Source organism: Salvelinus fontinalis, chromosome 21 (genome assembly GCF_029448725.1).
Source record: "Salvelinus fontinalis isolate EN_2023a chromosome 21, ASM2944872v1, whole genome shotgun sequence".
In the NCBI taxonomy this organism is placed as follows: Eukaryota; Metazoa; Chordata; class Actinopteri; order Salmoniformes; family Salmonidae; genus Salvelinus; species Salvelinus fontinalis.
This window is the reverse complement of record NC_074685.1, coordinates 1,547,906-1,563,150: the sequence shown is the minus strand read 5'-3', so window position 1 is coordinate 1,563,150 and position 15,245 is coordinate 1,547,906. Positions and strand designations below refer to the sequence as shown.

Below are 15,245 nucleotides of genomic sequence, written 5' to 3'. Positions count from 1 at the left end.
TTCTATAAACCACCAAACACAGTGAGTTTTGGATACATATTCCATTTTCTTTGGTGTACAAGGAAATGTATCTGTACAAAAACACAAGGAAGTCTGGAGAAGGAAGTTACTCAAGAAAATATCTGCCAAATTCTAACCCTTGTATTTCACTTTGTTTAACAGGTTTATTGCAACGGTAGTGGAGCAGTAACTTGTCGCAATATACAAGAGATGTAACAGAATGCGTGTCCCCACAGAACATTCCAGATAGACATTGTAGCTTATGCAGTATACATTTATTGGCAGACAAATAACATTAGCTGGACAGCATGAATTTCATGTTTGAAAACACTTTTCAAATCTTACATTTGCAGGGATTTGTTACTGTAATTAAGTGATCTTGTCTTAGTTCTCCAGCCTTGTATGTTGGCTTTTGCAGTGCAGTAGGATGATGGGGCTTCTTCCCAAATGACACTCTTTTCTATATAGTGCACTACTATTGGTCCTGGTCAAAATTAGCACTACAAACAAGAATAGGTTGCCATTTGGGATGCTCTGATAAAAAAGAAATAGCACTATATAGGGCTGTTTAACAACCGTCCGTGATTGGGAGTCCCATAAGGGCGACGCACAATTGGCCCACCGTCGTCCGGGTTTGGCCGGAGTAGCCCGTCATTGTAAATAAGAATGTTATTTTTACTGACTTGCCTAGTTAAAAGGATCTGACCCTTTTCTTCCCCCTAAAATTACATACCCAAATCTAACTGCCTGTAGCTCAGGACCTGAAGCAAAGATATGCATATTCTTGATACCATTTCAAAGGAAACACTTTGAAGTTTGTGGAAATGTGAAATTAATGTAGGAGAATATTACACATTAGATCTGGATACTTCCATCTTTGAAATGCAAGAGAAAGGCCATAATGTATTATTGCAGTTCAGGTGCAATTTAGAGTTTGGCCACTAGAAGGCAGCAGTGTGTAAAAAGTTTAAGATTGTTCCAGTGAACCATTTTCAATACTGGACAATATTATGTATCTGCCCAAATGTGCCAAATTGGTCAATTGATACATTTTCAAGTACATAACTATAGAGAACATACAAAAATTATATGGTTAAACAAAATGTTTAAGTTTACACACTCCCAAGAATGTCATACATGATGGATCATTAGCTTGTACACATCTAGATGGCCGGGCGGGGTGGGTGGGTGGGTGTGGAGCCAGAGACAGCAGGAGTTGAAACTGTAGAACCAAGTTCCTACATTTGAATGTAAAAATAGATTTTTATCAAACAAAAATATGCTACATTGTATCTCTGGGACCTTCAGGATGACAAATCAGAGCAAGATTACTGAATTTAAGTACATAATTTACCTTCAGAGGTGAATGTATCAAACCAGTTGCCTGGATAAGTGTTTTGTTGTTGTGCACTATCCTCAAAAAAATATCATGGTATCCTCAAAAAAATAGCATTGTCTTTTTTCACTGTAATAGCTACTGTAAACTGGACAGTGCAGTTAGATTGACAAGAATTGAAGCTTTCTGCCCATATAAGAGATATCTATGACTGGGGAAATGTTCTTGTTACTTACAATGTCATGATAATCACGTTAGCGCACATTAGCTCTCTTTATTTTTTCTTTAAAAATAAAATAAGGGAAAAGGTTGCTATTGGGATGCTCTGGTAAAAAAATAGCACTATATAAGGGAATAGGTTGCCATTTAGAATTCATTCAAATTACCTCGATTGTAACCCCACACATTGACTCAGTACCGTAACACCCTGTATATAGCCTCCACATTGACTCTGTACCGTAACACCCTGTATATAGCCTCCACATTGACTCTGTACCGGTACCCCCTGTATATAGCCTCGTTATTGTTATGTACATTTCTTCTGTTACCTTGCGATTGATTTGATTTTTTAAACTTTAGTTTATTTAGTAAATATTTTCTTAAATCTATTTATTGAACTGCATTGTTGGTTAAGCGCTTGAAAAGCATTTCACGCTAATTCGGTGCATGTGACAAAATACAATTAGATTTGATTCTTGGTCTCTTGAAGCGCAGTAGAAAAAAATAAAGGGCTCTACACAGGGATAGTGCTCTGGTAAAAAATATCACTATATAGGGAATAGGTTGCCATTTGGGATGTACATCTTGGTCTCTTGAAGCGCAGTGTGATCCATCTCCAGCAGGGGGCAGGGTAGTTGGTAGTTCAGGGTCGGCAGCGTAGGATGAAGCGGGGGTAGAGACACACGTCTCTAATGTGGTGTCTGTTCAGCAGCCAGGTTAGGAACCTCTCCAGGCCCAGCCCGTAGCCACCATGGGGACAGGTACCATACTTCCTCTAGAAGACACAATGTGGACATTATTAAGGAAACACAACATCCAAAATGTCTAACAGATTCTCTATTTCTTTTCATAAAACAGTTAGTTCCGGAAACACTGGGGTGTCTAACCTATGACCCCAGCAGCCATACTAAAATCGCAATGAAGCACACCCCCTTGTGTATTATTGCTGAAATTAATAAGATTTACAGGTCTGATTTTCTCTTCCTGGATGAGTTCATACCTGGTCAGTGTACCAGTATTAGAGGGGTGGGTAGATGTACATACCTGGTCAGTGTACCAGTATTAGAGGGTAGATGTACATACCTGGTCAGTGTACCAGTAGTAAGGGTTTGGGTCAATGCCTTCCCTCTTGTATCCCTCCAGCAGTTCCTCAACATCCCAGATCCTCATAGACCCTCCAACTACCTCTCCAACGTTAGGCATCAGCACATCCACCTGGAGAGAGGAGCAGCAGGAACAACAATGAGGATGTCTTTCAGGGCCCATATTCTCCTCTCAGAGAAGGAGTCCTGATCTAGAGTCAGCTCCCCCCTGTCCATATTCTTATTCATTATTATCTAACAGGACAAAACTGATCTTAGATCAGAACCCAGAGACATTTTGGAATCAGGCCCTTGGTAAGGTTCATGATGGCTTCTCTGAGGTGTGGTTTTTCAGGTCCTGGTTTCCGTGATGTAAGCTCTCTGCTGGTCAGGGACTCACCGTCTCAGTGAGGCGTCGGTCCTCAGGACAGTGCTTCATGTAGAAGGACTTGATCTCAGCCGGGTAGCGGCACAACAGGATGATCTCACCGATGGCATCAGTCATCAGCCTCTCTGGGACCACTGGGATGTCCTGAAACCAAGGAGGGAGAGGGTTTTATAACATCACAGTAACAGGAGCTGGACGAAGAGTAGCTAAACACTGAGCGTACATTCCATTTTTCTCTTTACATCAGTTTCCTGGACACAGACTAAGTTATGGACTCAAACAGGTTCAACAGAGATTCTCCATTGAAAGTAATATGTAGTCCAGGACTAGATCTGTCCTGGAAACCGGTCCTAAAAATGTCATAAATGTCTTCAAACAACCACAGATCGACACTGTCCAAATATTATTTCTGAGGGAGATAGTGAATAGATGGAGTGATTATAATTGACTGTGGTATATGCTGACCATAAACCATTTATCAAATGTCATTTATTCATAGTCAAATGTACCTCTCCAAACTCATAGTAGGTCCCATCATCCTTTTTGATGTCATGCTCCTTCAGCCAGATGATGGCATCAGAGTAGTTCATCCTCTTGAAGGGCCTCTTAGGGGGCTTGAAGTCCTGGGGAGAATGGAGAGGAAAAAGACAGGCCACATTAGTACTGTGCTATCCTCATGTTTAGCCTTTCACCACCACACAAGGATTCTAAAAAGGTCAAGGAAACTTGAATCTAAAAAAGGAAACATTCTTTCAAGATAAACCTTTATAACCTGTTATGGACATGGGGCAGTGTTTCCACTTTGAACGAATTGCGTACCCGAACGGAATTTCCTACTCTGCCCCAGAAGGTAATACATGCATATTATTATTACTATTGTATAGAAAACACTCTGAAATTTCTAAAACTGTTTGAATTATGTCTGTAAGTAGAACAGAACTCATTTGGCAGACAAAAACCTGAGAAAACTTCGTAACGAGCCAATGTAAACTGAGATTTTTTAAATATATATATATATATGCACATTATCGAACAAAACATAAATGTATTGTGTAACATGATGTCATATGACTCATCTGATGAAGATGTTCAAAGATTAGTGATTCATTTTATCTCTATTTGTGGGTTTTGTGAAAGCTATATTTGCTGTGAAAAAATGTCTGTGCTTTTTTGGATTTGGTGGTGAGCTAACATAAATATACGTGGTGTTTTCGCTGTAAAACATTGTTAAAAATCGGACATGTTGGCTGGATTCACAAGATGTTTATCTTTCATTTGCTGTATTGGACTTGTTAATGTGTGAAAGTTAAATATTTCAAAAAAATATTTTTGAATTTCGCGCGCTGCCTTTTCAGCGGAATGTTGTGGGTGTTCCGCTAGCGGAACCCCTGGGCTAGAAAGGTTAAGAATATATCCACCTCAGTGAACAAGACTACGAGAAAGAGATAAAAACATACAGCTAGAGACAGACAGACATACAGAGAGAAAAAGGGGAGAGAGAGAGAACTAATAGCTGCCAATGAAACATCAGACGTACAGGGTTGACTTGGTAGAGTAGAGAAGCAGCAGGAGACTTCAGGACTCTGTCCACCACATCACACACCAGATCTTCCAGCCTGCTCAGTAGGTCCTCATAGGTGATGAAGGGGCACTCTGCCTCTATGTGAGTGTACCTACAGAGGGAGGGTACACAGGGGATGAGAAGCAGAGGCAGAGTACCCTATAGTATGTGGTTATACTTTGTTAAACACTAGAACGTGTCTGTTGAAGAATAGGTTGTCAGTGAAACTAACCTGTATAAATAAAAGGTAAATACAAATAGAGGGTGTCCTAAGGTCATGTTTTGCTGTCAGAATGACTCCAATTTGAAACAGCAAAGGAAAACAACAATTCCAGTACTCACTCAGACAGGTGCCTGCGGGTGATGTACTGCACTGCACGGTAGGACTGTGCGATACAGAAGGTGTCTCCCAGAGCAGGGATACAGGTCTCCAGGCTGAGCTGAGAGGACTGGGTCAGGAATGCCTCCTCCCCAAAGTAGTTCAGGTTGAACAGGGTGGAACCTCCCTCCACCTGGGTCTGCACCAGAGTGGGTGGGGTGATCTTTGGGGGAACAAATACAACATCACAGATTGAAGCTGAAAATATACAATTCAAGATTCATAGCTTCCCACTAACCACGTTTCCATTCACTTTGTGAATAAAGTCACATCACATTAAACAACAAATCACAACAGCTGTGATGGAAGCAGGTTGTTTCAGTATAATTTCATAAATCCAACAGATCATTTGTTAGTTCGACACGGTTTTTGTGTCTGTAAAATGAATTATGTGAGAAATTGAAATGGAAACACAATTATTTTTCAACTTATTTTAGAAGAAACTGAATTATTCAAAAGGTGAGAATATATTTGACTGCATCTGTATATTACTATGTTCTATTTATGTGTTCAATTTATTTTGGTGGTTTTATGCTTCAAAGAGCTCAAACAGAAGGACGTTTGTACAGTGTACCCACTCTTACCTACTGACTCTATTGTCCCCATGGGGAAGTTTTAATGCAGTGTCATGTTCACATTTAAAGTGCCATTTAAATACAAAACAAAATTGACTATACAACTTTCATAACAGTTACATACCAATAAAAAGAGACTAGAAAAAATATTATAATAATAAATAAAATATATATATATATTAAAAAAAAGACTAGCTTGCTGGCCTTACGGAGCCAATAGGAACATTAGCCCGAGCCATTTAGGAGGGATATCACACCTGGCACAAATGTTTGTCTAGTTGTGTTTTTCCTGCGGAGGGGGGCCCTATACCTGCGCCCAGAGGAGAGTAGTTCAAAGTCCAGGTAAAGGAGGTGGCTTGGGTCTAAAATGATTTTATGAGCCTTACGGAGGGCCCTGACCTTAAAGATCTTATCTGTTTGACTCCAAGTACCTTGCGTGCTGTGGTAATAATCCTTCAACATATTTTTACCTCATTGTATCCGCGGGTAAAGAAGTGATCCCTGAAGCACTGTGTGACAGTGGAGCGGATCCGGAGTATCTTGGACACGTTCTCCCCACGGATCATCATGTGTCTGTTGTTGAGCTGAACGTCAACATCAGACTCCTCATTCAGCAGGTTGTCAGCTCCTCCAGCCGGCGCCAGACCCACCAGCTCCCAGAAGTCACAGTGCAGCTCATGACCACCAGGAGCCTGGAGAAGGAGGAAGAGAGGACATCCTAGTCAGTCATAGCTCTAATAATAAAATAACAAACCATCTAATACATGAATTACAGTTAGAGTTAAAAGGGACAGTTAACCCAGAACCAGATTGGGCCTAGTCCTGGTCAAAAAAAAAAAAGGTTGAGTTTAATCTGGGTAATTAAAGTAAGTGAAGAATCTGTACCTGCTTCCCCTCAGGTACTTGCTTCACTGTCCCATACAGAGCCACTGTGCTTTCAGTGGACAGCACCAGGGCATTATAGCACTGACACTATAATGGAGACAAAAACAAAACTAGTTTTACAAATAAGAGGGGAAAAAAGGAGGGACCATAAATAAAGCATATTATTCAATTTTGTAATAAAGAAAAATATCTATAAATGAGCTTTAAAAGTTGTAAAAAATAAAGTACCAATTTATCATTGAGAACACACTGCAGGAAACCAGTTCCATCTCTCAGCACAATGAACAGCAGGTCCTTTCCTAGCAAGAGAATGAAAATGTGTTCTCAGTCAAATGGGTGTAGTTAATCCGACACCTCTCTGCGTAGTCATCGCCATTTTACCTGCTGTTAGCTGATTAGCTGCTGTTGTCTCACCTGTTGTCTTAGCTAGCTCTCCCAATCAATACCTGCGATTACCTTATGCCTCGCTGTATGTCTGATAGCCTTTAGCCGCACCCTAAACCCAGGCCCTGCATGTCCCCAGGCACCCTCATTTGTTGACTTCTGTGATCGAAAAAGCCTTGGTTTCATGCATGTCAACATCAGAAGCCTCCTCCCTAAGTTTGTTTTACTCACTGCTTTAGCACACTCCGCCAACCCTGATGTCCTTGCCGTGTCTGAATCCTGGCTTAGGAAGGCCACCAAAAATTCTGAGATTTCCATAACCAACTATAACATTTTCCGTCAAGATAGAACTGCCAAAGGGGGCGGAGTTGCAATCTACTGCAGAGATAGCCTGCAAAGTAATGTCATACTTTCCAGGTCCATTCCCAAACAGTTCAAACTTCTAATTAAAAAAATTAATCTCTCCAGAAATAAGTCTCTCACTGTTGCCACCTGCTACCGACCCCCCTCAGCTCCCAGCTGTGCCCTGGACACCATTTGTGAATTGATCGCCCCCCATCTAGCTTCAGAGTTTGTTCTGCTAGGTGACCTAAACTGGGATATGCTCAATACCCCGGCAGTCCTACAATCTAAGCTAGATGCCCTCAATCTCACACAAATCATCAAGGAACCTACCAGGTACAACCCTAAATCCGTAAACATGGGCACCCTCATAGACATTATCCTGACCAACTTGCCCTCCAAATACACCTCTGCTGTCTTCAATCAAGATCTCAGCGATCACTGCCTCATTGCCTGTATCCGCTACGGGTCCGCGGTCAAACGACCACCCCTCATCACTGTCAAACGCTCCCTAAAACACTTCTGCGAGCAGGCCTTTCTAATTGACCTGGCCTGGGTACCCTGGAAGGATATTGACCTCATTCCGTCAGTTGAGGATGCCTGGTCATTCTTTAAAAGTAACTTCCTCACCATCTTAGATAAGCATGCCCTGTTCAAAAAACGCAGAACTAAGAACAGATATAGCCCTTGGTTCACTCCAGACCTGACTGCCCTCGACCAGCACAAAAACATCCTGTGGCGGACTGCAATAGCATCGAATAGTCCCCGCGATATGCAACTGTTCAGGGAAGTCAGGAACCAATACACGCAGTCAGTCAGGAAAGCAAAGGCTAGCTTTTTCAAGCAGAAATTTGCATCCTGTAGCTCTAACTCCAAAAAGTTCTGGGACACTGTAAAGTCCATGGAGAACAATAGCACCTCCTCCCAGCTGCCCACTGCACTGAGGCTAGGTAACACGGTCACCACCGATAAATCCATGATAATCGAAAACTTCAACAAGCATTTCTCAACGGCTGGCCATGCCTTCCACCTGGCTACTCCAACCTCGGCCAACAGCTCCGGTCCGCCCCCCCCCCCCCGAATCTACTCGCCCAAGCGTCCCCAGCATCTCCTTTACCCAAATCCAGATAGCAGATGTCCTGAAAGAGCTGCAAAACCTGGACACATACAAATCAGCCGGGCTTGACAATCTAGACCTTCTGTTTCTGAAACTATGCGCCGCCATTGTCGCAACCCCTATTACCAGCCTGTTCAACCTGTCTTTCATATCGTCTGAGATCCCCAAGGATTGGAAAGCTGCCGCGGTCATCCCCCTCTTCAAAGGGGGAGACACCCTGGATCCAAACTGTTACAGACCTATATCCATCCTGCCCTGCCTATCTAAGGTCTTCGAAAGCCAAGTCAACAAACAGATCCCTGACCATCTCGAATCCCATCGTACCTTCTCCGCTGTGCAATCCGGTTTCCGAGCCGGTCACGGGTGCACCTCAGCCACGCTCAAGGTACTAAAAGATATCATAACCGCCATCGATAAAAGACAGTACTGTGCAGCCGTCTTCATCGACCTGGCCAAGGCTTTCGACTCTGTCAATCACCATATTCTTATCGGCAGACTCAGTAGCCTCGGTTTTTCTGATGACTGCCTTGCCTGGTTCACCAACTACTTTGCAGACAGAGTTCAGTGTGTCAAATCGGAGGGCATGTTGTCCGGTCCTCTGGCAGTCTCTATGGGGGTACCACAGGGTTCAATTCTCGGGCCGACTCTTTTCTCTGTATATATCAATGATGTTGCTCTTGCTGCGGGCGATTCCCTGATCCACCTCTACGCAGACGACACCATTCTGTATACTTCTGGCTCTTCCTTGGACACTGTGCTATCTAACCTCCAAACGAGCTTCAATGCCATTGAAGCCATTGCAGGCAGTGCCATTGCCTCCTTCTGTGGCCTCCAACTGCTCTTAAAAACGCTAGTAAAACCAAATGCATGCTTTTCAACCGTTCGCTGCCTGCACCCGCCCGCCCGACTAGCATCACCACCCTGGACGGTTCCGACCTAGAATATGTGGACATCTATAAATACCTAGGTGTCTGGCTAGACTGTAAACTCTCCTTCCAGACTCATATTAAACATCTCCAATCCAAAATCAAATCAAGAATCGGCTTTCTATTTCGCAACAAAGCCTCCTTCACTCACGCCGCCAAACTCACCCTAGTAAAACTGACTATCCTACCGATCCTCGACTTCGGCGATGTCATCTACAAAATAGCTTCCAATACTCTACTCAGCAAACTAGATGCAGTTTATCATAGTGCCATCCGTTTTGTTACTAAAACACCTTATACCACCCACCACTGCAACCTGTATGCTCTAGTCGGCTGGCCCTCGCTACATATTCGTCGCCACACCCACTGGCTCCAGGTCATCTATAAGTCCATGCTAGGTAAAGCTCCGCCTTATCTCAGTTCACTGGTCACGATAACAACACCCACTCATAGCACGCGCTCCAGCAGGTATATATCACTGATCATCCCAAAAGCCAACACCTCATTTGGCCGCCTTTCCTTCCAGTTCTCTGCTGCCAATGACTGGAACAAATTGCAAAAATCGCTGAAGTTGGAGACTTTTATTTCCCTCACCAACTTTAAACATCTGAGCAGCTAACCGATCGCTGCAGCTGTACATAGTCCATCTGTAAACAGCCCACCCAATTTACCTACCTCATCCCCTTACTGTTTTTATTTATTTACTTTTCTGCTCTTTTGCACACCAGTATCTCTACTTGCTCATGATCATCTGATGATTTATCACTCCAGTGTTAATCTGCTAAATTGTAATTATTCGCTCCTATGGCCTATTTATTGCCTACCTTATGCCTTTTGCACACACTGTATATAGACTCATTTTGTTTTTTTCCTACTGTGTTATTGACTTGTTTATTGTTTACTCCATGTGTAACTCTGTGTTATTGTCTGTTCACACTGCTATGCTTTATCTTGGCCAGGTCGCAGTTGTAAATGAGAACTTGTTCTCAACTAGCCTACCTGGTTAAATAAAGGTGAAATACAAAATAAAAAATAAAACATTTTGGGGAGAATTTTCATTGTTGGACATAAGACTGTACAAAACACCAGCAAAATCAGCTCCAAGTGATTAATTGTGTAAATCTGTTCAAGTATTTGCACGCATAAGAGAGACACGTGATTGTTTACAAATTTAAGCAAGGTTTGAAATATTTAGTCAAATATTATATCTGTTTTGGGATTCTTGCGTTCAATTTGCAGTCTACAAATGATTTTTAATAATGTTCCGGCCCCCTGGTGGCTGAGTCTAGTTGATGATCCCTGCAGTGGTAAATAGGAAACCCAGAGAGTGTTGTTGACTGTATCCTGAGCGTATACTGTTAATAAACAACCTGCACATGATGGGCTAGTTACAGTGCTGTGGCATGCTGACAACTGCTGGGTTAGACACACATTAACCAACGTTCTACAATCCTCACCTTGTTTTCTCATTCGGTGCACCCAGCCAAACACCTTCACTCTCTCCCCTCGGAGAGGCTCCAGCTGAAAGATTTTCACCTGTTGGGAAAAGCTTGATTACATTTCTATATTTCAACACAATGGAAGATAAAGATGTGATTCTTATTTCCAAACCTGTATTTGTATTTCATTTAAAAACATTTTTTTTAAACAATACAAAACATACAAAGATGAGTTTGACAGGATGCTGACGAAAGAGAATATAGTAGATCTGACCGTTTTGGGCTCTGGAAGGCTCGAGTCATTCTCAATGGTGATTTTCTTCGCTTCTTCCAGGTTCTTCTCTCGTCTCTCAGAATCCTCTGCCTTTAAATCAAAGTTGAAAATAACTTACATAAATATAATTATAATGGTAATTATATATATATTTTAAATCTGTTTAACTCAGCAAGTCAGGCCTCCCGAGTGGCGCAGCGGTCTAAGGCACTGCAGTGCCACGAGAGATTCTGGGTTCGAGTCCAGGCTCTGTCGCACCCGGCCGCGACCGGGAGACCCATGGGGCGGCGCACAATTGGCCCAGCGTCGTCCGGGTTAGGAAGAGGGTTTGGCCGGCAGGGATGTCCTTGTCCCATCGCGCACTAGCGACTCCTGTGGCGGGCCGGGCACAGTGCAAGCTGACACGGTCACCAGGTGTACGGTGTTTCCTCCGATACATTGGTGTGGCTGGTTTCCAGGTTAAGTGGGCATTGTGTCAAGAAGCAGTGCGGCTTGGTTGGGTTTCGGAGGATTCACGGCTCTTGACCTTCGCCTCTCCCGATTCTGTACAGGAGTTGCAGCGATGAGACAAGACTATAACTACAAATTGGATTCCACGAAATTGGGGAGAAAAAGTGGTAAAAAAATAAAAACACTTTGCAAGTCAATTTAGAACAAATTCTTATTTACAACGATGGAAACCAAAAGGCCTCCTGCAGGACGGGGTCTGGGATAAAAAAAAAAACATGATATAAATATTGGACAAAACACACATCATGACAAGAGAGACAACACTACATAAGGAGAGACCTAAGACAACAACATAGCATGGCAGCAACACAACATGACAACAACATGGTAGCAGCACAAAACATGGTGTACACAACACTGATTCCTCTTACCCTCAATGAGGTCTTGAAAGGCTTCGGCTCTGTTCCATCACCGTCCTGGTCATTTCCTTCTTTGTCAGACACATACATCTCACCTGGAAGAAGTGGAAACACTCAACACTTGATGCTGAATGTGTTATTTCAGCTAACTAAACCTAGTTTGACATGTTCATTCATGATGAAAACTCCCGTATTCGACACCCCACTATGCTGCCTGTTTCACCCACCCAAAGGTTGGAGATCTGATGAAGCATGACAGTGATTAAACTAGCTAGGCAAGATGCTCGTTGGCTAGATAACAGGAGCGTGACACGGACATGTTACCACATGCTTGGGTTCAGGGACGACAGAATTGGAGAAAAAAAAAGCTCAAATAAAAGCAGAGCTCACACCGATGCGTAGTAATTTAACTAGCTGGTTTTAGCTAACTAGACAGTCAAGATAAGCTTGAGCTATGCAATTATGTATTATTTAAATCATGACATAGATGCTATGAAAGCTAGCTAGCTAGCAACACCGGTCTGATGCAACACATCGCATTCTTTCAACATTGCTACAATGGCTGTGGTGTAAAGTACTTAAGTAAAAATCATTTTAAGTACTACTAAAATAGTTTTGGGGTATTTTACTTTTACTTCACTACATTACTAAAGAAAATAATGTACTTTTTACTCCTTACATTTTCCCTGACAACCAAAGTACTCGTTACATTTTGAATGTTTAGCAGGACAGGAAAATGGTCCAAATCACTCACAATTCACTCAGAACATCCCTGGTCATCTCTACTGCCTCTGATCTGGAGGACTCACTAAACAGAGAACATCCCTGGTCATCCCTACTGCCTCTGATCTGGAGGACTCACTAAACAGAGAACATCCCTGGTCATCCCTACTGCCTCTGATCTGGAGGACTCACTAAACAGAGAACATCCCTGGTCATCCCTACTGCCTCTGATCTGGAGGACTCACTAAACAGAGAACATCCCTGGTCCATCCCTACTGCCTCTGATCTGGAGGACTCACTAAACAGAGAACATCCCTGGTCCATCCCTACTGCCTCTGATCTGGAGGACTCACTAAACAGAGAACATCCCTGGTCATCCCTACTGCCTCTGATCTGGAGGACTCACTAAACAGAGAACATCTCTGGTCGTCCCTACTGCCTCTGATCTGGAGGACTCACTAAACAGAGAACATCCCTGGTCATCTCTACTGCCTCTGATCTGGAGGACTCACTAAACAGAGAACATCCCTGGTCATCCCTACTGCCTCTGATCTGGAGGACTCACTAAACAGAGAACATCCCTGGTCATCCCTACTGCCTCTGATCTGGAGGACTCACTAAACAGAGAACATCCCTGGTTATCCCTACTACCTCTGATCTGGAGGACTCACCAAACAGAGAACATCCCTGGTCATCCTTACTGCCTCTAATCTGGCAGTCTCATGTCGTGGAAATATTTGGACAATCATATTTCACAAATACCGGAGCATGTGAGTTCAAATAGACTTCTTATTACTTCATAATAAAAGCCGAGCTGCATCATGAATACAACTGCCTTCCAGTCTTGACACACATTTTATAAACTTGTCCTCCTAACTTCATACTCATAGTGACTCCTCTTAATGGCTCATCACCTCTGGCATTTAGCCACCGTTATAATATTGCCTTCATATTAGGATATGCAACCTGTAGTGTCTCACATATGTAGTTTCATGCATGTAGGACCATATCAACAGACCTTGGCACTCTACAGGAATAACCAATAGATGTTATCCTGCTGACTCCACTGAAAGGAGAACAAAAACATAGTTGACCATAACAGTTGACCATAACAGTTACAGGAATAACTGCGTGCATGTCTAATGGTGTCCAATGACCCAGAGCACATACACGTACACTAGTTTTGCTGGCTCCTTCTGAAATAAATAATTGCCACATATGTATTGAAAAATTCACAATACTCACTAAACACAAATGCTTCGTTTGTCAATTATGTCTGAGTGTTGAACTGAGCCACAAGCTACAGTATCCGTAAATACATAAAAAAAAACAAGAATATCGTGTCGTCTGGTTACTTTGATACTTAAGTACATTTAAAACCAGATACTTTTAGACTTTTACTCAAGTAGTATTTTACTGGGTGACTTTTACCCGAGTCATTTTCTTTTAAGGTATCTTTACTTTTACTCAAGTTTGAACATTGGGTAAATTAGCTAAACTAATAACCACAGCTATCTACTTACCCACTGAGAGTTCGCCTGTGGTTTTCGTTACCTCCTCTTCCATACCCACGTAGAAATTGTATCAAATGTGTATATTTAATAGATTACTAGCAAGCTAATAATAATACTAAAATGAATCTGCCCTCCTGTCCGTCAGTCGCTGGTGTTTGTACTCATGTGTAGGATTATCTGTGAATACAACTTCTGCATAGTTCGTGAATGGTGATTGGTTGCAGTAACTTCCTGCCATTCATTGTAGTTCCACCCTGGAATGACGAAAGGACCATTATGGTGTGGTTTATCGAGAGACCCGGCTAGATATGATTCATGCTTATTTCATTATTAATTCAACCCATTGCATCATGTAAAGAAGCTCGCAAGTTAAGCATTTCACTGTACTGTTTTACACCTACTGTACCCTGTGCATGTGACAATTACAAAAGAAAAGACAAAAACATTGCTTCCATTTTTTATCAATATTATATATATTTTTTAATAATGCTTGAAATATTATAGAACCAATCTTCCAATGGAAAAATGCCTCTGTGGCTGTGAATAATGAATGAATCTCATAATTCATCCGGACTGGATGAATACAACAGCACTGGATCACTCGTTCACATTTTTAGATTGGGTCTCGTTCATTTCCAAGTCTTCAGTCGTGTGATCAGTGGGTTGTGGTTCAACTTTACCCCTGTGCAGCTTCAAAAAATATTTTAATTTATTTAATTTAAATATTATTAAACAAATGTCTTTTAAATATTATTAAACAAATATCAACAAACAAAAGAGAAATAGTCACATGCAAACAAGCTTACATACAAACTATTTACATTACCAGGAATCCTAAACAAACAAATCATATTCATTATTAATACAACTGTAACACCCTGATCTGTCTCGCCTGTCCTTGTGATTGTCTCCACCCCCTCCAGATGTCGCTTATTTTCCCCAGTGTATTTATCCCTGTGTTTCCTGTCTCTCTGTGACAGTTCATCTTATTTTCCCCAGTGTATTTATCCCTGTGTTTCCTGTCTCTCTGTGACAGTTCATCTTGTTTTCCCCAGTGTATTTATCCCTGTGTTTCCTGTCTCTCTGTGACAGTTCATCTTATTTTCCCCTGTGTATTTATCCCTGTGTTTCCTGTCTCTCTGTGACAGTTCATCTTGTTTCCCCCAGTGTATTTATCACTGTGTTTCCTGTCTCTCTGTACTAGTTCGTCTTGTTTTCCCCAGTGTATTTAT

General features: G+C 42.1%; 1 protein-coding gene across 1 annotated transcript; it reads right to left on the bottom strand.

Annotated features, from left to right (window-relative positions):
• Positions 1-253: 253 nt before the first annotated feature.
• On the bottom strand, positions 254-14,283 carry LOC129818039 (asparagine--tRNA ligase, cytoplasmic-like). Its single transcript, XM_055873564.1, has 13 exons — positions 14,023-14,283; positions 11,789-11,871; positions 10,908-10,997; positions 10,652-10,730; positions 6,654-6,724; positions 6,426-6,512; positions 6,011-6,232; positions 4,929-5,128; positions 4,563-4,698; positions 3,535-3,648; positions 3,038-3,169; positions 2,639-2,770; positions 254-2,330 (listed from the first exon to the last, which is right to left on the bottom strand). Exons 1-13 carry the CDS (start codon positions 14,063-14,065, stop codon positions 2,199-2,201), a joined length of 1,521 nt encoding a protein of 506 aa, XP_055729539.1. The 5' UTR covers positions 14,066-14,283; the 3' UTR covers positions 254-2,198.
• Positions 14,284-15,245: the final 962 nt, after the last annotated feature.